Source organism: Malaya genurostris, chromosome 2 (genome assembly GCF_030247185.1).
Source record: "Malaya genurostris strain Urasoe2022 chromosome 2, Malgen_1.1, whole genome shotgun sequence".
Taxonomy (NCBI): Eukaryota; Metazoa; Arthropoda; class Insecta; order Diptera; family Culicidae; genus Malaya; species Malaya genurostris.
In genome coordinates this window covers 169,549,856-169,576,714 of record NC_080571.1, presented here as the reverse complement: position 1 = coordinate 169,576,714, position 26,859 = coordinate 169,549,856, and the positions used below count along the sequence as shown (strand labels likewise).

The 26,859-nt window shown below is 37.2% G+C and overlaps 1 protein-coding gene across 1 annotated transcript; it reads left to right on the top strand.

The window, feature by feature from the left end:
• Nucleotides 1-1,975: 1,975 nt before the first annotated feature.
• LOC131428992 (uncharacterized) lies at nt 1,976-15,429 on the top strand. The gene is made up of 3 exons (XM_058593048.1): nt 1,976-2,450; nt 2,611-2,952; nt 15,083-15,429. The coding sequence occupies exons 1-3, from the start codon at nt 1,976-1,978 to the stop codon at nt 15,427-15,429; spliced, it is 1,164 nt and encodes a 387-aa protein (XP_058449031.1).
• Nucleotides 15,430-26,859: the final 11,430 nt, after the last annotated feature.

Here is a 26,859-nt window from a genome sequence, read left to right as displayed (position 1 = left end):
ACTGGGTCAAGTGAAACTAATCTGTAAGCACAAGAAGAAAAAGTACATATTAGTCCTACAGGTAGTTGGAGTCGATCACATACCACTTTTATCGTTGAAAATTTGTACTACGCTGGGGTTGGTGAAATTTTGTAACACAGTATCTGTAATACCGACCTCATCATCGCAACCGAAAACTGAACAAGATATCTTTGAGGTGTACCGTATACAGGCCGAGAAGATTGTAGAAAAATACCATATTTGACGGTTATTTTTGACGGTTACGGAAGAATGCCGGGCAAGGTCAAGTTGAAAATCGAAGACAATGTTTCACCCGTGATTCAACAACCTCGACGCGTTCCAATAGCACTTCACACTCTCTTGAAATCTGAACTGGACAAACTCGAAAAGGATGGAATCATAACAAGAGAATATAACCACACTGAATGGGTGAGTAATATACTGCTTGTAAAACGTGGAAAAAAACATCAGAATCTCTACGTATCTGCTTGGACCCAATTCCACTGAATAAGGCTTTGAAGCGTCCAAACCTCCAGTTTGTAACATTAGACGAGATTTTACCGGAGTTGGGCCAGGCCCAAGTGTTTTCTACCGTCGACGCTCGAAAAGGATTTTGGCAAGTAGAACTGGAAGAACACAGTAGCAAATTGACATCTTTTTGGCCTCCATTTGGACGATATCGGTGGTTGAGATTACCCTTCGGTATATGTTCTGTTCCCGAAATTTTTCAAACCAAGCTACAGGAGATAATCCAGGGATTGGAGGCCGTCGAATGCCTAGCCGACGATTTATTGGTTTATGGTCGAGGTAGAACGTTGAAAGAGGCACTAGAAAATCGCTATCTCGAAAAATTATTCGTTCGAATGAAGGAGAATAACGTGTAATTAAATCGCACAAAATTGACACTTTGCAAGACCTCCGTATTATTTTATGGTCATGTTCTAACAAATAAAGGCTTGCAGGCGGATGAATCGAAAATCGCTTCGATTAAATATTTTCCCATTCCTTCGAATCGAGCTGAGCTTCAACGCTTTATTGGAATGACCACTTATTTGAGTCGGTTTATTCCAAACTTGAGCGCAAGTTGTGTTAACCTTAGAAAGCTGATATCCTATAAAGAACCGTGGATATGGAATGACGTTCAAGACAAAGAATTAAAAAAACTGAAATTTTTTGTCTCAGGCATCAAAACTTTGCGATACTACGATGTCCGTCTACCGCTGGTTATCGAATGCGACGCCAGCTCTTTTGGATTGGGTGTTGCAGTTTTTCACAGGATGGCATAATCGGATACGCTTCACGAAAACTTAGGACGACAGAGCGAAACTACGCCCAAATAGAAAAAGAGCTTTTAGCGATTTTATTTGCTTGTACCAGGTACGACCAACTAGTGGTCGGAAATCCCAAAACGATCATTCGAAAAGATCACAAACCTTTGATTAACATCTTTAAAAAACCTCTACTTACCGCACCCAAAAGACTCCAGCACATGTTGCTAAACTTGCAACGTTACTGTTTGGAGATTCAATTCATCACTGGTAAAGAGAACACAGTGGCGGATGCTATTTCGCGAGCACCATACGACGACGTTGAAGCAACAGCTGAATTTCGTAAAACGAATATCTTCAAGATTTTTCATGAATTGGAAGATTGGAGCCTGAAATGTTACTTGAGTGTTTCGGACAATTGTTTTAATAGCATCATCGAAGCAACTGCGGAAGATCCGGCATTGGTGAGTGTCATGGATTATATTCGAAATGGTTGGCCAAACTCAATCGCACAGATTCCATCGGTGGCGAAAATATACTTCAAATATACGAACGAGCTTTCCACTCAAGATGGTTTGGTTTTTAGAAACGATCGAATCGTCATTCCGAGTGCATTGCGGCGTCACATGATAGATAAAGTTCACACTAGTCATAACGGAATGGAATCAACATAAGGACTAGCAAAAGATAACTTGTTTTGGCCAAGTATGAGCTCACAAATAATTGACGTGGTTAAAGAAGGCACCGTATGTGCAAAACCTCCGTTGAAGAGTACTCCCACACCAGTGTATCCTTTCCAGATTGTGTCAATGGACGTTTTTTTCTCAGAGTATAAAGGTAAACGGCGAAGCTTCCTTGTAACTGTCGATCATTACTCTGACTATATCGAGGTTGACATATTGAAGGATCTATCGGCAAGCTGCTTAGTGAATTCATGTCAGATTAACTTTGCTCGACATGGAGTTCCACAAATGGTAATATCAGACAACGGAACATACTTCGTTAACCACGAAATGAAACAAATGGCTAAATCTTGGAATTCTCAGCATTTTACTTCCGCACCGTATCACCAGCAAGCCAACGGCAAGGCTAAAGCCGCCGTTAAGTTTGTGAAGCGGTTGATTCAAATAGCAGAAGAAACCGCATTGGAGAAATATACCAAACAAAATCGGCAGCAGCCCAGTAAGCCGACTGTTTTCACGTAGCACGCGCTGTAGTGTGCCAACTGCTGCAGATAAATACTGCCCGAAACATATTAAAAACGTTCCAGAGAATATCCTTAAAAACAGAATGAAAATGAAATACTACTATGATCGCAAATCTCGACCTCTACCTGCTGTAGAGACAGGCTCACCGGTTTACGTTCAACTACATCCAGATGCGAATAAGAAATGGACACCTGCAACTGTAAGTCAAAAACATAACGATCGATCGTACGTAGTGGATGTAGCTGGATCCCCTTATTGCCGTGACCTAGTGTACATCAAGCCGCGTGAAGAACCAACTTCTCGCTCAATTATTTCAAATAATGACTCGCATCCTGCAAAGGATATTAAACCAGACAACAATAACAATCAAACAACGGCAGTGGAAACAGATTTGACAACTAACACATCAGAACGGTCACCGTACACATCGTCGAAAGAGAGTCGTTCGAATAATGCCCAAGACGAATCATTCCAAGGTGAACATAAGCGGGGAATGTTATACACGCAAACGTTAGCGGACAAAACAGAAACTCTAAAACATGATAGTCGACCAAGACGTGAAAGGAAACTACCAAAAAGGCTTGAAGACTTTGTCGTAACGAAATAATTATTTTTTTATTATATCAATGAAAGGGAGATGTTATCATGAAGATTTTCAGACAGTGGTCACACCTTGTTTAGATTAACCTTGCTCTCACTGGATTTATACCACTTTGTAGTCCTAAGCAAGTCAGTTGAATAAAGCACCGATTACTGAGTAGATGTGCGCTTCTTTACTTTTGTACAAAATATAACAATGGCTAAACCGATTTTCACAATTTTAGATTCATATGAAAGGTCTTATTGTCTCATACTATCTTTCGGTATTTCATTTGTATCGGTTCCGGAATTACAAGGTGATATGCATAAAAAATGTGAAAATAAAACACCAACAATGTGAAAATAATGTCACTCGCATTACTCTGAGATGGTTGAACCGATTTTACAAGGTTAGATTCAAATGAAAGGTCTCGTGGTCCCATACCAAATCCCAGAATTTCGTTTTGATCCTACTTCTGGTTCCGGAATTACAGGATGTGATTGAGGATTTTCTTGGAGATAGCTTACCCGATTTTCACAAACTGAGGTTGAAGGGCCCTAAGGTCCTATACAAAATTCATGAATTTTTTAGCCTTTTCATAGAGAAAAGCTATATGCAGTTACCATGAAAATCAACCTATGATCCTAGGCCTGTAGGGACAAATGGCATATACCAATCGAATCAATTTGTTGTATGTGTGGGTTACATATATTGTCATTTTTGTTGCTTTAAGTTTGCCAACCTAATTTTCACAAACTCAGATTCAAATAAAAGTTGTTATGGCCCCATACAAAGTTCAAAGTTCCTGAATTCGTATGGATTCATATGATTTCCTTGTGATGCTTTTCTTTATAGCGTTTATTTAAACCCGGTTTTAACCATGCAAGGTCGTTCGCCGGGTACCTTATGATGCTGATCAAGACGAATAGTTGACAAGGTCTTATCAATCATAAACAATTTCTCTTTGTCTTATGAGCTTATTCCCGATCCAGCTTTCAATTCCGGAATTATAGCGGATATGTGTAGAAATGATAATATAAAGAGCGCGTTCTTATACGAGGTCTGTTCAAAAAGTTCCCGGAATTTTTTAATTGCGCGCGTCTGGAGAGTCCGGTGGTCAAAATTTTTTTTATTGTATTGGTACATATGTCCCTAATGTATGGTGAAATTTTCAGCTGTATTCATTGTTTACATTCTGTCTTGTAGCGGCTGGTGTAGACGTGTTTTTTTTGAGCTCGGCGATTTTTGGTAGTTTAAACAATGGAAGAATTGAAGAGTCAAAGAATTTGTATTAAATTTTGCGTGAAAAATAAAATAAAGTGTAACCAAGTGTGCGAAATGTTACAGGGAGCTTACGGTGAGTCTGCTATGAAAAAAACAAGTGTTTACGAGTGGTATAAGCGTTTCCAAGATGACCGCGAAGACGTTGAAGACGACGAACGCTCCGGTCGACCCAGCACGTCAATAATCGATGAAAATGTGGGGAAAGTGGAAAAAATGATTATGGATGATCGCCGAATCACTATTAGAGAAGTTGCTGATGAAGTTGGCATATCAGTTGGCTCATGCCATCATATTTTTTCAAATGTTTTGGGTATGAAACGAGTTGCAGCAAAATTCGTTCCAAAACTGCTGAATTTTGATCAAAAAAAACAAACGGTAATGCGCTCGCTCAGGAGCTGTTAAACGACGTCAACGACGATCCAAATTTACTTGAAAGGGTCATAACTGGTGATGAAACATGGGTGTACGGTTATGATGTCGAAACAAAAGCACAATCGTCCACGTGGAAGCACCCAACGTCACCAAGACAAAAATCGCCGAGCTCAAAAAAACACGTCTACACCAGCCGCTACAAGACAGAATGTTAACAATGAATACAGCTGAAAATTTCACCATACATTAAAGACATATGTACCAACACAATAAAAAAAATTTGACCACCGGACTCTCCAGACGCGCGCAATTAAAAAATTCCGGGAACTTTTTGAACAGACCTCGTACAAGACGATGTAAAAATAAACGAAATCTCTTGAATGAGCCATGTAATTATTCTTTTATTCAGTCATTGTATTTTGATAGCCGAAATATTCTATTTTGGGAATATGAATAATATGAGAAAGGGATCATTACACCACTAGGTGGATTAAAACAGGTTTTTTAATATGTGTTGTGTGTCTTTTCTGTTGTCTTTTGATTATTTTTCGGATTTTCAATATTTAAAATTCACTTTGAAAAGGCCTTAAAAAATTGCATACAGTTCCACTTAGATTTTTTATAATATTGTTAATTGTCAAAAAGTAAACAAAATAAAAATCCCAACAATTTGATTAAGTTGCGCGTGCAAGCATAAGCATGTTTATGCGTGTTTACGCGCACTTTGTAGTAGATACTTAGGTAATAGAGATAGATTCTACGTAGATAAATCCAAAAAAATTGTTCTTAAAATAAAGTGAGGTATACCTCAAAAAAAAAAATTTCTACACTATTTATATCTACAGCAAAAATACTTCAAATATTTTTTTCTTCAAAATGAAATAGAAAAAAAAAATTTTGTGAAAAAAAAAATTATTTTTATTCGAAATTGGTGCTACTCCCTTAACAAAAAATAAGTTGCCACTTTCAAAAGAAGCGTAATACGTATAATCTTGTAAAACTTCTTCGAAGACACGTTAGCTCTTAAAAATCAGTAAAAGTCAGTATAGACTTTTGACCGTCTTTTTTCAGTTTTGGACCACTGTGCATCGTTGAGAAAATTAAGTGAGATCCATTTTCTAATATATGACCACTATTTCCGGTGCTTCCGGAATCGGAGATCGGAAACCAGGAAAGCCGGAATCGGTATTTTAGTTGACTATTTACAATGGCTATAGATTCGTCTAGTTTTGAGACCAGTATAACTCCGGAGCCGGAAGTCGGTCCGGATGAAATTCAGGAATTCCGTATGGGACCATGAGACCTTTCATTTGAATCTAAGTTTGTCAAAATCGGTTTAGCCATCTCCGAGAAAACCATGTGAGATTATTTGACACATACCGACACGCATACATACACACACACTGACACACACACTGAATAGCCTATATTCCCGAATAGCCTATATTGCCGCACAGTCCGAGCGGAGTGCGTCGAGGACTGGACTGGTGTTTCTTTTTCACAATTAGAAAATAATAAATTTGTTTCTTCTGTTTCTCTTTAAACTTTTATTTTCTTCTGTTTCTTCACAATTAACAGCACGGTTCTGTTTTCATTCCCTTACACAAGGGCAGCAAACTCTTAAAAAAACGATATTATTCGTTTTCTTTTTTCGGTAACACTAAAGTGGATCGACGCTTCTTGTGCTGTATGTTTTGTTCACGAAAAATAGCTATTATCCCTCAGTAAATGTTTCTTCTTCCACTTGCTACCATCAGGCTATGTGCTTACAGATCCGATATTTACTTTTATTTATAACTATTCAAAAAACTGCTATCATGCTTTTCTGTCAGCCACATTTATCGGATTCTTTTCTTATCACTATGCTAAACTGTTCTCAGGCTTTTCTATCAGCCACAATTACAGGATTATTTCTTTATCACTATGCAAAACTGTTTCAGCCTTTTCTATCAGCCACAATTAGCGGATTCTTTTCTTACAACGATATTGTACACGAATTGATACCACTTGAAAACGATTATTAACACGAGAACTCTTTGAAACGGACTCACTTGTCTACGGGCCGATGCCCGAGACTAACGGATATTTTCCGCGAACACTCTGAGAATGACTAACATTTGGCTTTTCCCAACTATGGGTTTTTAAGCTCCTCCTAACTTTCGGGTTAATCCCGAAGATTTTAATACAAGCTGAGCTTGCGATTTTAAGTAGAAAGTTCATCCGACTTTCTCCCGAAGTTCTACCAAAAGCCGAGAGCACTGTCACTATGCCAGTGGCAGTGGCTAGTGTCCGTGAAATGGCTTTGTTTGTACAACATCGCTGCGCTGACTAATGTTTCTACAACCAGGCTGCGGTTACGCTGATATGATATAACTTGACGAGTTTCCTTCATAACTTCATAACATACACACACAGGCATTGCTCAGCTCGATGAACTGAATCGAATGGTATATGACACTTGACTGGAAAATTTTTACTATTCGGTTCTTGTATAACCTTTTGCATGAGAAAGGCAAAAATATAAAACTAAATAAAAATACCCACAGTTTTACCACAGAGGTGGATGAACTCTCTAGCCAAATAAGTAATGCATACATCAGAGAAGCTATTCCAGCCGATGTAGAGAAAAAATTGGCCGGCATACAAGCATTGATTAAAGGTTCCAAGGAGCAGGAGACAATAATGATGTTAAAAATATGTAAATTCAAAACTTTAGCGGAAGCTATCAATGTCGTAATCTAAAACGAGTAAAATACCGAAGAACTACTCAGTGTGCTCAGTATTAATAACAGATATTACCAAAGAGATAATCATACTCGACCAAATTATCATTCAAGTCAAATGAGAGGTGGAAACTATCAACAACAAAATGGATTCACAAGTTGGTGGAATCCAAATAATTTCGAACCACGAAAAAGTTTTGACCGACGACACGACCAGGCACTCCGAAGAATAATTCTCATAAAAGTGGTCCGTTAACGATTTACCGCCAGTTACCACAAATATATCGACCCCTTGATCATTATAAAAAAAAATTTCTCGAGCAACACTGTTTCAGTTGCTACGAACTAGTTTCCTTAGGAGCCCCATAATATATAAACAAAGTTTGATAAAGTTGAGGAGTACTTCCATTAATTTTCAATTTTGTGTCCACTTCAGCTTAAGAATGTGGATCAACGAAATGCTACTGCCATTATCAGCTCCAAATATGATCAAGGTGAGTTTAAATTCTATTTCAGTGTTTTGTGAGCTATGTATACACTCTTTTTTCATGAAAACATGCCATCATGACGTCCCAAACAGTATCTTGAGTAACCTTTGTATGTATTTAATCATTAATCAATTAATTAAAATACAATTCTTTTTTTATATCGTTTGTGTTGACCCGGTTTTATATGCATTTCTATTTCTTGCAGTGCTCCTGAAGTTGGATATGGAAAACCAATACAAAGGCAAAGCATGTTGACATGCATCCATGAATGATGCAAAATGATCATACTGGTGAAATAGTCGATCCATGAGTATTTGAATGGAAAAACAATAAAAATGAAACCGAATGCGATATCGGTGATAAACGGAAGATTGATCCTGCTGAAGGCTTTGCTTTTGCTGGAGATCTTAAAACTTACAGTGAGAAGATAATTTTTCACTCAGGACAATCGGTGAATCCAGTTTAGTTTTTAGTAATTGTTTTGTAGTTTGTTTTATTTACATTTCTCGAGTCTTTAATTAAAAGTAACCAAGATTATGGTAACTGTTATTCAAAATCAACAATTTATTAACTTGAGTTGCCAGTTTCAATATTTTTCCAAACGATTTCGTTTTGACATTACCACACGGAACGACCGAAATTAGCTCTGCGCCTAATTCGTATTACTGTTTTTGAATTAGTTGATTTTAACAACAAAATCTTATTTTTTAGAGAAAGTGTTTAGTTGGCGAATATTCTGGACACAAACCAGCAATATCTCAATCCAACACGAAATTCTCATTGAAAACTAATTTCGTTATTAAAATCAGAAACTTTGATTCTATTTATCTATCACCGTCATTACTGAAGGACAGCAGTGTCAAAGCAAAACAATCCATTAAAAAGCTAAAAGGGACAGTCTTGTTGAAACTGTTCGCAAATTGTTTAGATGTTTTTCGCATGTGTTACGATATATCCCTATATAATTTTCTAAACCGATATGTAAAAATGACGTAAACTGTTAGTGGAAAGTGTATTTATTCAGAATTTGTGCGCAGTTAAAGCGATTGTGGGTAATAATGTTTTTACGCAAAACAGTGAAGTGAGTTTCGAATGTTGCACTCTGATTGTACACGTCAAATGATGTTTTTTTTGTATCTTCTCATTCCGGGCTACGCCGTCCGGTGTACTACTTGTATTCGGTTTTTGTTTTCCGAGTGCTCAAAGTTTTCAGTGAAAGAGTCGATTTCGCGAAGTCGAATGAAGAAAACAGCGATTTAGAAGTAAAATTTTCAAAAAGAAGTTTATGTTTCGCTTATGTCTTTTTCTCCAATACAACATCGTATTTATACCTGCAAATATAGAAAAGATAACCGCGACTGAATTTTTTTTCGGTAGTAGTGTGCCATCTAGTGGCTAGTAGTCATTACGGTGTTAACGAGCGCCATATAGCTGCTAATTGCAGAAACCAATTCAACCATTTATGTTGGTTGAAAACAACGTTTTATTTCTCTAATTCAACTAAAAAATTAGTTGAATGGATATGAAGCGTGCCTTAGCTAAGAAATGACAGCACGTTTATTTGGTGAATTCAACTAAAAAAATAGCCATTTCAACAAATATTTTATTATTATTAAGAAAATTAGAATTAAAAAATCTAAATTAGCAAAAGTAAGATTTTTTTAGTTGTCTCAAAAAATAACTAACTAAAATCAGAAAATCAACTAATTTTTTCGCCAAAATGCTAATTTCGGTCTTTCCGTGCAGTTACTGAGGGGCACGGAACGACCGAAATTAGCTCTGTGCCTAATTCGTATTACTGTTTTTGAATTAGTCGATTTTAACAACAAAATTTCCAAAATAACTACGAAATTAGTTAAAATTGAGAATTTACTTTGCTGGAAAAAACTCTTATTTTTAGAGAATTAGTTTAGTTGGCGAATATCCTGGACAAAAATAAGCAATATTTCAATCCAACACGAAATTCTCATTGACAACTAATTTGTTATTAAAATCAGAAAATTTGTTTCTATTTTCTATCACCATCAGTACTGAAGTAAAGCACAAAGAAAACAAAAATGAAATTGGTTTTATTAACAAGTTTATTAGCCAAAAAACCATGAGAAGTGTCAAAGCAAAACAATCCATTAAAAAGCTAAAAAGGACAGTCTTGTTGAAACTGCTTGCAAATTTTTTAGATGTTTTTCGCATGTGTTACGATATATCCATATACAAATTTCTGATTCGATTTGTAGAATGACGTAAACTCTTAGTGGGAAGTGTATTTCTTCAGAATGTGTGCGCATTTGAAGCGATTGTGCGTATAATGTTTTTACGCGGAACAGTGAAGTGAGTTTCGAATGTTGCACTCTAATTTATATGTCAAATGATCTTTTTTGCATCTTCCAACCCTCCGGGGTACGCCGTCCGGTGTATTACTTGTTATTCGATTTTTGTTTTCCGAGTGCTCAAAGTTTTCAGTGAGAGAGTTGATTTCGCGAAGTCGAATGAAGAAAGCAGCGATTTAGAAGAAAAAATTTCAAAAAGAAGTTTATGTTTCGCTTATGTCTTTATCTCCAATACAACATCGTATTTATACCTGCCAATATAGAAAAGACTACCGCGACTGAAATATTTTTCGGTAGTAGTGTGCCATCTAGTGGCTAGTAGTCATTACGGTGTTAACGTTTTTTTCGGTGACAGTGCGCCAGATAGCTGCAAATTGTCAAAGCTAATTCAACCATTTATGTTAGTTGAAAACAACGTTTTATTTCTCTAATTCAACTAAAAAATTAGTTGAATGGAAATGAAGTGTGCCTTAGCTAAGAAATGACAGCACGTTGAATTGGTGAATTCAACTAAAAAAATAGCCATTTCAACAAATATTTTATTATTATTAAGGGAATCAGAAACAAAAAATCTAAATTAGCAAAAGTAAGATTTTTTTAGTTGTCTCAAAAAATAACTAACTAAAATCAGAAATTCAACAAATTTTTTCGACAAAATGCTGATTTCGGTCTTTCCGTGGGTAGTTAAATTTGCGATACAATTTTGGTAGACGAGTGGCAGGTCGTCGTCGTTTTGACCATCGTGAACCAAGACCTAATAAATATTATAAGCAAAATAATAGCAGACATCATTATTACTCACAACACAGAAATTATAATCTTCAAAACAGATACCCCAATAACAATCGTATGCATTACATTAATGAAGAACCAAACAGTTCCGAAAGCATGCTTAGTAATGTGCAACCCACACCAAAAATTGACTACGGAAGACCTTTCGATGCAATTCTACATGAACCCCCCAACCAGCATTTTTACCGTTGCAACAAAACCAAACTCAAAATTTTTTAGGCCAAGAGCCACAGCACGAGAAGTGTTGAATATAAACCCGAAGGTATCGAATTTCATAACTGTCTTCGTGCAAATGACTAACCAGCGCAGCACACTTATTATCGACAGCGGCGCTGACACTTCAATTTTTAAAGCTACCAATATCAATCCAAAACAGGAAATTAATACGAACGATAACGACAACTAAGATTTACATAATATTTCCTGACGGTTTATCAGTAAACCACACGTTTCATTTGGTACCAATCAATTTTCCAATTTTTACAGAAGGCATATAAGGAAGAGATTTCCTATGTGCGTACAAATGCATAATAGATTATGAATACTGGCTATTAAATTTCAATTTCAAAGAAGACGAAATATCACTCCCATTAGAAGAGCACCTAGACGACGGGTTCATTTTACCACAACGTAGTGAAGTTATCCGAAAAATAGTTTTTGTCGTGAATACGACTTACTTTACTATGGGGTGCCTTTTCAAAATTTACCCTCTGAGAGAGTGATAAGTTTTAGATCGTGAATATCTCTTGTTGTATCTAACGAATCAACATAATTTTTGCTACATGCCATCGGAAATATGATCACAATTTTATGATAAAATTTTCAGTTGTGTGACATAATCTCAAATAGTTCAAAATTAAACTTTTCTGAAATGTTTGGTATAAACGAGTATCAAAGAGGATAATTCATAAGGCGAGTTTGCCTTTCTCGTATTTTGAAAGCTCATACCTCAGTGATCTGTGGAAGGATTTATATAATCTAACTACCAATAGAATCGAAATTTTTCAACTTAAACGTGTATAGCAAAAGCATTGAAGTATTTCAATAGTACACTATTGAAAAACCTATCTCATTTGACCCATGTCAACACCAACCAATCAGAACGCGTTCTGAGGAAGAGAAGGAAATAGCTGCTGCTGTACAACAAATCGTTCAAGAAAAATGTTCCGAAAAGTGGTGAATATCGTAGTGAGTTCCTCAATTTGAAACGAATCCCTACAGCATATCGATAGTTTCTTTCAATAAATTATGCAAATCCGAAATGAAATAATCGACATTAAAATTCTATAAGCGGCTATTTTTATAGCCGTTAGGACCGCCCATTAGTGAAAAAGCTACAAACGAAATCACATAAAAGGAAATCTCTTAACAAAAATTGAATCAGTTTGGATTCTATCGCCACTGCGAGCAGATGTGTTTTGTGTCGTTTGCAAAGCTAGTTTCGCTTTCGACAAGAGCGATTACGTCACAGCTGCCAGTTATTAGCATTGGGGAAAAAACAACGGTGGAGAGCATTACACAATATCAGCCGTTCTAATGGCTCTAAATTTTTTCTAAAGAACTATTAGGATTTGTTTTTCGCAAATCGCAGGTAATTATCCTCAGTTTAGTGCAAATCAAGAACAATTTGGTTAGATTTGTGCACTTTTCGCTGTGTGAAACTCACAGTAATCGAGATCAAGTGAAGCCTTTTTTTGCGAAAAATGTTCCAGAGTTTAATATCGTAGAGAATTACGCAATTTGACCCTTCTGAATGCTGGAAATGAATCCCTACAGCATATTGACAGTTTTTTTCAAAAAATTATGCAAATACGAAATGAAATAATCGACATAAAAATTCTGTATGCGGCTATTTTTATAGCCGTTAGGACCGCCCATTAGTGAAAAAGCTACAAACGAAATCACATAAAAGGAAATCTCTTAACAAAAAGTTAGTTTCGCTTCCGACAAGAGCGATTACGTCACAGCTGCCAGTCATTTCGATGGATGAAAAAGCAACGTTGGAGAGCATTATAAAAAATCAGCCGTTCTAATGGCTCTAAAAGTTTTCTGAAGAACTATTAGGATTTGTTGTTCGCAAATCGAAAGGAAATATCCTCAGTTTAGTGCAAATCTAGAACAGTTTGGTTAGATTTTTGCACTTTTCGTTGTGTAAAATTCACAGTAATCGAGATCAAGTGAAACCTTCTGTGTTTTTGCGAAAAATGTTCCAGAGTTCGTAGAGAACTGCACAATTTGACCCTTCTGAATGCTAGAAACGAATTCCTACAGCATATTGACAGTTTCTTTCAATAAATTGTGCAAATGCGAAATAAAATAATCGAAATTAATATTCTGTATGCGACTATTTTTATAGCCGTTAGGACCGCCCATAAGTGAAAAAGCTACAAATGAAATCACGTAAAAGAAAGCTCCTAACAAAAATCTAATCAGTTTGGATTCTATCGCCAATGCGAGCAGATGTATTTTGTGCCGTTTGCAAAGCTAGTTTCGCTTCCGACAAGAGCGATTACGTCACAGCTGCCAGTCATTTCGAGGGATGAAAAAGCATCGTTGGAAAGCATTATAAAAAATCTGCCGTTCTAATGGCTCTAAAAGTTTTCTGAAAAACTATTAGGATTTGTTGTTCGCAAATCGAAAGAAAATATCCTCAGTTTAGTGCAAATGTAGAACAGTTTGGTTAGATTTTTGCACTTTTCGCTGTGTGAAATTCACAGTTATCGAGATCAAGTGAAGCCTTCTTTGTTTTTGCGAAAAATGTGGAAAAGGGGAATGCTTGCATAATTCATACAATTGATCAACTAATTGATATTCGGAAGTGTTAAGGAACATGTCATTTGTTTTCGTATTCACGACATCCAGTTATGTCTCTGACATTACCTACCCGCCTTTTTCAAAGGAGATTTTACCAGGAGTTTTTAGTGGCAACGCTATAGTATGTCCTAAAAACCCCATACGTAAAATTTATAAACACTGCGAACAAATCAATTTTCATAACCCAAGCATAAATTAAACTCGAAACAATTCCATTACTCAACTACAGTAGAGTAAATCCGACAAATTTATCAATAACAAAAGAAAAGACAAAATACTGAAACAATCGAACCTCAACGACGTACCAGACTTCATAAAGCACGAATTTGAAACCTTAATTTCCGCCTATCAAGACGTCTTTTGCTTAGAAGATGAACTAATCACACCCAATAATTTTTACGAACAAAACTTAACGCTTACAGTGCCAAGTCCAACATACATCCCGAATTATAAAACGTTACATGCCCAAGCAGACGAAATTCAACGACAAGTGACAAAAGTGCTCGACGAAAAAATAATAGAACCATCTATTTCACCATTCAATTCACCAATACTCCTAGTAGCGAAAAAACAGATAATACCAGACAAGTACTTTAGACTTGATAGCCGGATTTCACCTAATTCCACTAAATAAAGAATCAATAAAATATACAGCTCGATTTCTCGATCAACACTGGTCATTATCAAGTCACTAGTATGCCTTCTGGAATTTCAATTTGTCCAAATTCTTTTTCAATGATAATGTCCATCGCAATGGCCGGACTGAACACACTTTCGTTTATATAGACGATATAGTAGTAATAGGCTGTTTAGCAAAACACCATTTATCAAACCTCACAAAAGTTTTCGAAAGATTAAAATACTACAACATAAAACTCAACATTAGTAAATGTAAATTTTTCCGAAAAAAACTATCATATAGCATTCGACTCCTTAAGACAACATTTAATGTCACCTAGACTTTTACAATACCCCGACTTTTCCAAACCATTTATACTAACGATGGTGATGTGGTGAACGATCTCATACATCGGTTGTTCTTGATACCGAACGGACGTTTTATCGTTTTAGTCAAACCGAAATTATACTCGTGTGTTTTTCCCAAACTCGAATTGATTGAGACGCGTCACGTGAGTGGTTACCGTGATGAGGCGTGAACACACCTTCAAAATAGACTATTCGGCTTTTCCCATCTTTTGAAAAAGTGCATGGGTTTTGCCGTACAGTGCTTGGCTTGAAGAAGGAAGATGTCATGAGACTGCAGTGCCACCGAGGTGGAGCGTGTGCTTTCGTGAAGGTTAGTGACCTAGAGTTAGCACAAAAAGTGGTCGACGAACACGACGAAAAGCACGAAGTAGAGTTAGAGGGCAAGAAGTACAAACTCCGAATAACATTGGAAGATGGAAGTGTCGAAGTGAAGGTACATGACCTTCCCAAAAATGTAAGCGAGGAGAAAATGCAATGTCGATCACATGAGAAGAGGCACCGCTATCGCTCTGAAAGAACACATCCAGGAGGCACCGCTATCGCTCTGAAAGAGCACAACACATCTCTCACGTCGAGAGAAGTTTAGACGGGCGGCTCATCGCACTGAGAGTACAAGATACGACGATCTGCAATGTTTACGCTCCCTCCGGTTCCTCACAACGCACGGCACGGGAGGTATTTTTCAATGGAACGTTGGCGTATTACCTCCGGCATCGCACAGAACACGTTTTTTAGCGGGTGACTTCAATTGCGTGCTTCGAAACTGCGACTCGAGCAGTCCGAATCTCAGTTCTGCTCTGAAGACCACTGTGCAGCAGCTGCAACTACACGATGTTTGGGAGAAGCTATGCCAGCGGGATGATGGTTTTACTTACGTCAACAGGAATGCCCGTTCTCGCCTCGATCGCATGTATGTCAGCAGTAGACTTCTCGACAACCTGCGAACAGCACACACGCACGTCTGTCCATTTACTAACCATAAAGCTCTAACACTTAGAGTTTGTCTTCCTTATCTAGGACGTGAGCACGGTCGTGGTTTTTGGTCACTGCGACCCCATCTACTAACCGATGAAAATGTCACGGAGTTTCAATACAAGTGGCAGTACTGGACTCGACAACGCAGAAACTACCATTCATGGATGGAATGGTGGCTGACATACTCTAAGCCCAAGATAAAATGTTTTTTCAAATGGAAATCTCATGAAGTTTTCGAAGATTTTCACAGTCAACATCAGCGATTATATGCTGAGCTGCGGTTAGCGTACGACGGATACTTTTGAAACCCTGGAATCCATCCATCAACCGTTTGAAAGGCGAAATGTTGGAGCTTCAAAGAAATTTCTCACACACGTTCATAAGATTCAATAGAACGATATCGGTTTTAAAACTGGGAGAGAGGCGAAGGAAAAAAACTATCATCACGCAACTACTGACAGAGGGGGGAGAAATCGTCGAGGAATCACGTGCCATCGAGTCGCACATAACAGACTATTTCTCGAGTCTCTATGGTGAAGAAACAAATGACGAGAGCTTAAATGACTTTATGTCAGAGAGAGACAATCCACCGAACGATCCACTGAACGAGGCATGTACGAACGAGATTACCACAGCAGAAATTCTATTCGGAATACGTACTAGTGCACGCAGAAAATCTCCCGGCAGCGATGGCATCCCGACAGAGTTCTACCAACGCATGTTCGACGTCATCCACCGAGAGTTGAATCTGTTGCTGAACGTAGCGCTCACTGGAAATCTACCGTTTTCTCATCGTTTTGGTCAAAAAGAGAGGAGGAGACAATATATTAATGAAGTATTAATGAAGATCTCATAAATTTACTTTCTGCAATCGCAAGCCAATCTACATCGCGTTTGCTTATCATTATTTGGAGATCCAATTTCCATGCATTTATTCGTTTTGCAGTTGCATCCATTGATAAAGAGCTCGAACGAGTATGCGGTAACGATCTGCTGGTGGTTTACGCAGACGATATCAGCGTGATCATAACATCAAACGAGCAGATCGAAGCGATGAGAGCGGAAATCAACTTCTGTTAACGTTGGAGACTGGAAAGGACAAGAAATCAGAACTACGTGGATACAAACAACGGATGCCGTGAAAATCGTGGGTGTTGTGGACGTTGATTCTATACGGATGATAACGAAAATAAACTGGGTTGCGATAACAGCCAAATTCTCTCAACTTATGTGGCTGCACTCTCCGCGGCAGCTGACACTTCTTCAAAAAGTTGTCCTGCTGAATACGTTCGAAACCTCAAGTTCGAAACCTCAACGATGGGAACCTTTCTATGGAGAGGAATGATGCCCGCGTCCCAATGATGCAGTTGGCCCGCAACAGAGAGGAAGGTGGACTGATACTGCAACTACCAGCGCTAGCAGTTAACCGGCATCTTCGTGAGATCGACTCCCTACCCTACTACAAATCCTTAATTCGTCACGAAAATCCCCGCCCAATAATTCCAGCAGATCTTCCTGACCTCAAACAAATCCTTTCAAATATATCCCGAATTCCCCACCAACTTCAACGAAACCCGTCCGCCAATCTAATACAACGACATTTTGTGAAGCAAACCGATCTGCCAAGGGTGGAACGGTACAATCCAACAAACGACTGGCCACGCACGTGGCGAAACATAGCTCTGAAACAGCTCTCCTCATCGCAACGATCGGTTCTGTATCTCCTGGTAAACGAGAAGACCGAACACTGCAAACTGTTGTACGTTATGCACCGCACTCCAGATGAATTCTGCACACACTGCGGAAATCAAACGGAAGAGATCCTCTGCCACAGATTCAGTGCCTGTACTCGTGTCGCGCCGGCTTGGACGGCCCTACAGCAGAGGTTAACAGGTATAACAAATGGTTGGAGACGCCTATCGTTCGAAGATCTTGTCAGACCTACTCTTAGAGGCTTGTAAAACATTTACATAGGGTAAAAAGAATAAACCCACGATAATAAAAGAATTAACTGCGATACACTGGGGAGTCAAGCACTTTGAATCACGGAAGAAAATTTATTGCAAGGGCGGATCACAAACCACTCGTTTGCATATTCGGTATGAAGAATCCTACGTCTAAGTTGATAAGTATGCGTCTTGAGCTAGCCGAATACGACTTCGTTGTCGAATATATTAAAGGTAAGATGCTCTATCACGCATAGTGACCACATCCGACGAACTAAAAAAATCGACACTGATGATTAACACCCGATCTATGACTAAAAATACACCTAACTAGACAAAAGCAGACGATACAGTAACCACAGACAAAGGGACTGACCACCTCAATGCGTACGTTACTGAAACTCTATCTAAAACTAAGAAACTTATGAAATTAGAAACCCAAATACGACAAACCACCATTAGTTTTAACATATTTTCAAGCAATAAAAATAAAATAAATACTCAAACGCATCAACACACAAAGAATGAAAAATTTAGAAATTAAAAAAATTATGAAAAATTTAAAAGTGCAAAAAATTGCCATATCAAGAGAGGATGAAATAGGCAATAGATTTGACGACCAACGATATAGTATATTTAACAAACGAAAACAGAAAAAAACTTGATCCATTCTATACAGGACCATTTAGAGCCACAAAATTAGATGGCGTAAATTGCACATTATTATTGTATAATGTGCAATTTACGCCATATAATTTTGTGACTCCAAATGGTCCTGTATAGAATGGACACAAAACACAAAACAAGAATGGAACGGAATGGAAGATTTTTCAATATTAGGTTGCATGAACAATAGAGCACTTATTATATAAAAGTGCAAAAATCTTGACTTCTCTTTCAAATTTTTTCACCTTCCCCCCGTTTGAAGCCCCCTCCCTCCTTTGAACCCCCTTCCCACCACTTGAACGATTTCTTTGCACGGGCCTGAGGTGTAGTGTGAACAATGTCACTTCTATAATTAACAGATGTGCGAACGCTTTTTCCTAAACCCATAGTCCCTAGAAATAGTCTTCCAAAATATCATATTCCTAGAACCATAAAATCCATCATTAACTTACCTGAGAAGTTGTAACCATCGGTACAGCTTGTTCCAAATTACAATTTTGCGAAGTGAATAAATTATCCAACCGTCCCAAAAGTAGACCATCAATCTAAAACTCTTGGTAACCACACATGGTGCACATTCCACAGAACGTTTTGCGCTTGCCTTCCGTGTTTGTTTTCTTTGTTTAACTTAAACAAAGGTCGCACATCTGAAGCTCAGCTTCTTGCGTTCCGTGATATGTAGAATAAGGAGATAGAATAGAATAAGGAGTGTATCGAAAATAAGCTATCCACATACATTTGTGTTGACGTTGTGATGGCTTTTTATGCTCAGATCACAGCATGCTGTGCGTTTGTCTGTCGTTTGTTTACTTGTTTGTGCGGTTGAAATTCTGTGTTTTCAAAATCTCGCGTATTGAAATGGAAGTGAAAGTTAAGGTTATGGACACATGGCTGAGTGAGAAGGGTATTACAATGCGAAAATTGGCGAAGCGGTTAGGAATTCATCATGCCAGTGTTAAAACCATCATTAATAAGTTTAAGGAACACTATTCTTTGGAGAAGAGGCAGAAAAACCGATTCTTCCAACCCAAAACTGGACCAGAAAGTGGTATCTCTAATCATGAAGAACAAATCAATGTCAATACGTGATTTGGCAAGAAAAGCAGGAACAAGTGTCGGAATGATCCAGCGTATCAAGAGGCGAAATAACCTGAAGACCTACAAGAAGCAGAAAATCTCGAAACAAAGTGTAGAACAGAAGAAGCGAGCAGCAACAATGGCCCAGAATTTGTTTTCGCGTCTTTTGCAGTGTCCGGATGCATGCGTTTTGATGGACGATGAGACCCTTCCAGGTCCACAATACTTTACTGTCGTCTTTGGGGAGGATGGGAGCGATGCGGACAGGTCGATTTATGTGGAGAAATTCCGTCAAAAGGTACTGGTATGGCAAGCAATATGTTCCTGTGGTTTGAACCATTTTTTACACTACCGAAACTATAAATGCAGAAATCTATCGATCTGAGTGGCTCCAGAAGAGATTGCTGCCTTTATATAAGAAGCATAGTACACCTCCACTGTTTTGGCCGGATTTTGCGTCGTCTCACTATGCCAAAACCACTCTCAATTGGCTTGCGGAAAAGGATATAAATTTCGTTAAGAAAAATATCAATCCACCATATTGCCATCAGCTTTGACCATCGAACGTTACTGAGCAATCGTGAAAAGGGTCTTCAAGAAGACGGGTAAGGCAGCTGGGAACATGCAGGAGCTCAAAAAAATTCGGGCTCAAGCCTCCAAAAAATGCGATGCAACACTTGTCCGGAACTTGCTGAAGAGCGATTGATAAAAGTTCGAAAATTCGTGATTTAATAACTTAAATTTCATTCGGTTTTCATTATGCTCAAGTAAAACCTCGTACAATAAAGGATCAATGTTATGAACATAGTTTTTTATCATAATTTGAGAGAAAAATTTGTGGATAGCTTATTTTCGATACACTTCTTAAGTGGCCATTATGTAGGTTATGTAATTCATGTTATTGAGATTGTAACTATGATCATGATCTGATTGTAATGGAAACCATAAAACCAATTATTAACAATATCCTATCAGACAAAAAATTTTAAACTCTTATGTAATAAAATTTATAATAAAATCATTAGATGTACATATGCCTGAGGTTTAGCAAAACCGTTATCTGCCACAACTGGCTCTTTTAAAACACCATTTTTTTCTAATGTATCTGTCAGTCAATAAACAATAGGTCCGTCATGTCATCACATTTTTGAAATGAGCAATCATCTACCAATAACATTCAGGGTTTCAAATTAAGCAATGATTGTTTCTATTAGTTTTATACACTACCACCTCAGAGCCAGTCGGCTAGGATACAGATCTCATATCCAAACAAATGTAAATCCTGAAATTTTATTAAAATTTTTCCCGATGGTAATAAAAATCCAACATAAGCATCCACATTATCCATATTTTTTTTAAATGTTCATTGTTCTGTTATGGTAACAAACAAGGAAATGCTGATGCTTCCTAATTCATTTAAAACTGCTGTTAAACCCTTAAAAATTCAATTTCCAATGGAATGTTCAACATAGAACCTGTATAGGACACTAAGTTGTTTCCACACTTTTACTGAACATCTAGCTCAAACGCAAAATTGGGTATTGTTTCTTACTTTTTACTTGTTGAAAAAAATCCTGATGCTAACAACTGTTACTCACATTTTAGCAAGCAAAATTTTCCCAGATTTTTACTGAAATTCCTGACTTTTTCCCGGTGATACCAAATTCTCGATATTTTCGCGGTTTTCCCGATTACTTATCACTTTGGAAGAATGATCCAACAGGTTTTGACCTTCAAATACCTCGGTTTGATTCAGAATGCACGTGGGGAGGACACATTAGGTATCTGATAACAAAATGCCAACAAAGAGTAAATTTTGTTCGAACAATAACAGGATCTTGGTGGGGTGCTCACCCGGAAGATCTAATAAAATTGTATCAGACAGCGATACTTTCAATGATGGAATATGGATGCGTTTGCTTTCGTTCCTCTGCAAACTCCCATGTAATCGAAATAAATCGAATTCAGTACCGTTTTTTGCAAATTGCCTTAGACAGTACAGTGAGTCTTGAAGTTTTGGCGGGAGTTCTTCCATTGAAAGATCGTTTTCTGAGCTTTCATCACGACTGCTAATAAAATGTGAGGTACTGCATCCCCTGGTTGTTAATTACTTCGAAAGGTTAGTTGAGCTTCAATCTCAAACAAGATTCATGACAGTATATTTTAATCATATGTTATAGGAAATCAACCCTTCAATATATATTCCTATCCTTGTCAGCCTCCCAAATGTCTCTGGCTCAACTTAATTCTTGACACATTCATGCAGCGCGATGTGCGTGGAATCATGGAACTCCTACGCTCGATGAAAATCCCAACAATATTTACAAGTAAGTTCCGGCATATTGACTCTGAGAGAATGTTTTACACGGATGTATCACGAATTGAAGAGGCTACTGGGTTTGGTATGTTCAACCAACAAGCATCTGTTTATATAGCTTGAATGTATTCGTCACATAATCTCCAAACCATTATTCCCTCTTCACAGATAGTCTGAGTGCAATGGAAGCCATTCCCTTAATTAACCTATTTTCTTGGGCAAACTAAAACAGCGCCTGAACGACATATTGAATAATAATTATCAAATCACAATAGTCTGAGTTTCGTCTCATTGCTCCATTCCAGGAAATGAAAGAGCCGATATTTTAGCCAAACGAGATGCTATTGAGTGTGAAATATATCAACGACCGATTGCTTTCAACGAATTTTATAGCGTATCTGCAAGCACTTAACTGAGCGGCGAGAGGGGTATGTTAGATATCGGCACAAAATGTCATCTAGAGTTTGAATAAAAGATTTTTTTTTGAACTTATATGATACACTTATATTTACTTCCATCTTAATAGATTTACACTATAACACAATGACTTCCATACAGCACATAATTCTGTGTCTGACCTAACTTCTATCAGTTTCTATGTTAATCACTTCTAAAACTTTGCTTTGTGTCTTAATCTCTGCTTTATCACGAGTGATGGTATCCAAGTTTGATTACGGTGTTACCCGGTCGCCCATAGATCAACACTCTCAACCAGGCATGTCCAAACACTGCACTGCACTGCGTGATTCATATAACCACCGCCACCGCGTGTATTGAGAATGCCATTGCGTGCCAGTGCACAAAGAGAAACACGAAACGCAATATCCGAAGCCACGGTGCTCGTGGCGCTGTTTTATTTTCGGCGCTGGTGTTTCAAGCTTCGGCATACACCGAAACTGCGTGTTTTTAGTTTCGTTAAACACCGGAGCCGAGTGTTTTCAATTTCGCGAAGGCACCGAAGAGCACCCATGCTTTGGTTATATTGTCAATCAATTGAATTCAATCAGACGCGTGTTGATGAAAAAAGAATTAATCATTCAAACGCATTTTTCGTCATACCGTGGCGCTATAGGTGCTTATAGTACAAGCAACGTATATGGCAAAATCGGAAACACTCGGCTTCGGTGTTTGCCGAAGTCAGGAACACTCGACTTCAGTGCTGCCCGAAAATCCAAACACCGTTGCTTGGCAATTACACGACCACCGGTACGGGTGCTTTTTCTACTGCGTTCGGTGTGTGTTTTTCAACACGGGCACGAAGCGTAGCATTCAATACTCCTGGTGGTGTGCTCACGAGTGATGGTGAGTACCGTGCAGAACGGATCCGTGTTTTTGCCATGCCTGCTCTCAACAGTTGAATTAAGAAGCTCCGATAAATTCAAAAAACGCCCTTTTTACCTATTTTTATATATATAAAAAATAGGTATAGAATTCGCTCAAACTTTAGAAAATTTTTCCGAGGCCCGGAGGGCCGAATGACATATACCAATCGATTCAGCTCGACGAACTGAGCAAATGTCTGTGTGTGTGTGTATGTGTGTGTGTCTGTATGTGTGTTGTCAACTAAGAGGTCGAGATCTCAGAGATGGCTGGACCGATTTTGATCAAACTAGTCGCAAATGAAAGGTCTCCCCGTCACCCAAAACGCTATTGAATGGTTTTGAGATCGGATGTTTACTTTTTGAGTTATACAAAGTTTTATGTCAAATTTTTCAGTTTTTTGACAGTATCTGTCACATTTGACCTTGAAACCAAAATATGTTTTCAGACTTAGATTCCGCACGGTAATACCTATCCAACAAGCCATAGATTGTTAAAATCCGTCCATTTTTAACGGAGATATCGAAATTTTTCTGTAAGCGACTTTTACCCCTATTTCAGCAGTAGAAGTTTTGAGCACTGTATGACAAAGCAATGCTTGGGAGCAACGGAAAACACGATTTTTTGTACTGTTACATACAATTGTTTCTAAGTACCAAAAGGATTGTGTACAGCATCCTTTTTCATGACATTTAGCCTCGGACCGATTTTGGCACGGCTCGTTTTTGGCAACATAATCGTTCGAATATGACATATATAAACCAGATGATTTTTTTTAAATTATTTTGTTTTAAACTACTTACAGCAATAAATGCTGGAACAACATAACATCTATATACCATTCGAATCAGTTCGTCGAGATCAGCAAATGCGTGTGTGACAAATAATTTCACTTAATTTTCTCGGAAAATTTCTTTTCTACAAATTCAGATTCATACGAAAAGTCGTATGCTCTCAAATAAAGTTCCTGAATTATATTTGGATCCGACCTTTGGTTCCGGAACTACAGGATGATATGTGAAACGAAATCAAAATTGTGTAACTCATTCTTCTCGTAGATGGCTGAACTGATCTAAGATTCAAATGAAATCTAAGAATCATCTAAGATTCAAATGAAAAGTTTCAAGGTTCTATAAAACATCTTGCTTTTCAGTCAAATCCAACTTCCGGTTTCGGTGATAGTATAAAAATGTCTATACCACATAAATTAATCAGGTTTATCGTGTTAGCAGATTTGGATAGTCGATAAAAAAATTAACTTTTTTCAGTTTTAGTGGTATTCAGTTGTCGATCAGAAGGCACCTAAAAATTTAATTCGTGCTATGATCTCTCAAAGATGTCTTAACTGATTTTCAAATATTTTGAAACAAATGTAAACTGTACAGCTACTCAGGTGAATTTATCTGACTTCGGCCATACCGCTTTTAGAATTCCGGTTCCAGTATAAAATCGTTTCTCAAAGCTCAATCGTTTCCTCAAAAAAAGCTTAATCAAATTTCAGAAACAAAAATTCAAATTAAAACAAACTTATATACAAAAATTAATTAATTTTATCCAATTATGACTTCCGGTTCTCGAATTACATGATGATGAATTTTTAAAATTCAAACCGATATAGAAGATGACAATCCCGAAAAGCTTCAAAGTTGGACTCAAAACTGTTGTAATTTATTCGTCATATGGCCATACGAATCGGTTGGGGTTATGCTGGTTCCTGAATACCGACTCTGGAAGTACCTTAAATTACCGTAAACTCTAGAGTGGAACTTACATATCATGGCATGTTTAATCGATTATCACACTTCTAGATTCAAATTCGATTCGATTTGCAGTTTCGACATCACAGAGTAATGAGTGATTAAAATCTCAAATTGTCGCTTAAAACGACGTTCATTAACATAATGTCATGAAAACTTAAACACCGAAGAATATTCATGCAAAAAACACATGCGGATTGATAAAAATAGGTATCGTCTCACTGCTAGGTGGATTAAACACGTTTTATACTCAAAATATTGCTACCTAACAAAAAATTGTATATATTCCAGCTTTGCATATATCTGGAATTCACAGCTAACTCCTAAATGCGAAATGTTCTATTCTGTCGTTTTACGCAAAGGTGTTCTAACTCACCCATACTGATATATATATATATATATATATATATATATATATATATATATATATATATATATATATATATATATATATATATATATATATATATATATATATATATATATATATATATATATATATATATATAAATAAATATATATATATATATATATATATATATATATATATATATATATATATATATATATATATATATATATATATATATATATATATATATATATATATATATATATATATATATAAATAAATATATATATATATATATATATATATATATATATATATATATATATATATATATATATATATATATATACATATATATATATATATATATATATATATATATATATATATATATATATATATATATATATATATATATATATATATATATATATGCGATTGGCGCGCGATCGCGTCCCTTGTGTACATAATGAATTAACTTGTTGTGGTACAGTTTTTACTGACTGATGCAATATGTTAGCTGTCGTGAGCAACGAAAAACCTTTACTAATATATTATCTGTACTAACTAAGGTATAGCGAATTATGTTTTTAGAAGATCTTTTGACATGATTTCAGCCTGATCTTGATCTACGATAAATTAGGGCTGTTGCATGCCCGCTTACTTACTGAGCTTGATGATACCATAAAGGTGATCGCGCGGGTAGTAAATCAAAAGGTTGTGTTGTCGGATTGTAAAACTTTAGCTCTAAGATTGCCGTTACAAAAGATTAATAATTTTCGTTTTTTTTCTCTTTACATATTCATTCATTACATTTTACATTCTACTATTTAAATATTATATGAACTTAGCTTCCCTAACCTTACAATGTCGTGGCGTGTGCTTCCATTCCAGTCCCAGTGCCGCCTTGTAACGGGTGGCAACTAAAATTTTGGAATTTGTTCTAGGCCTGTATGCTTAACAACAAACGAGCTCAGAGAGAAAGAAGAGTGTGTATGTGTTAGCTCTCTCTCTCCTCTTCCTGCTAGTATTTTCTGTTTTGTTTATGCCTGCTCAGTTTTGCTCACAATGCCGTCGAAACAAGAAGTATTTCGCGAGCGCTTTGTACAGTTCGACGAACTGCACAGAAATCTCGGCAAATAGTATACGGTACAACATTTTAAAAGCGAAAATGTTGCGGCTTCGACTCTTTACCATATCCTAAGATCCCCAATAACTTCTCGCAAGAAAGTTAGTGGAAGACCAGCCAAAATTATGTACGCAAAAGGACTTCGTTCTCTTTCTCGTGCCTTCAACAAGGATTCACTGAAGCAACGGGATGCCTCAAAAAAGTTCAACTGTTCTCACCAGTACACCTGCAAAACATTGAAAAGAGTCGGAATAAAGTGTCGAAAGAAGACACGAGCCCCGGAATATACTGATGCACAGATTTAAACGCTGAAGTCCCAATGCCGCTGGTTGATCAAACATTATTCCGGAAAAAGGTTTTGTTTTGGACGACGAAAGTGATTTCCTTCTTTTGAAGACGTAGATTCCCGGAAACGATCGATACTATTCAATGGATAGTTCTATTGCACCTCCGAACTTGAAATATAAGTTTAAACAG

Excerpts from the sequence above, each read along its gene's own strand:
- LOC131428992 (XM_058593048.1), top strand. The coding sequence starts at position 1,976 with ATGAGCTCACAAATAATTGACGTGGTTAAAGAAGGCACCGTATGTGCA. Across the intron at positions 2,451-2,610 it reads ACAAAATCGGCAGCAGCCCA|AGACAGGCTCACCGGTTTAC; the intron begins GTAAGCCGACTG and ends TACCTGCTGTAG. Across the intron at positions 2,953-15,082 it reads CCAAGACGAATCATTCCAAG|TGCTTGGCTTGAAGAAGGAA; the intron begins GTGAACATAAGC and ends TTTGCCGTACAG.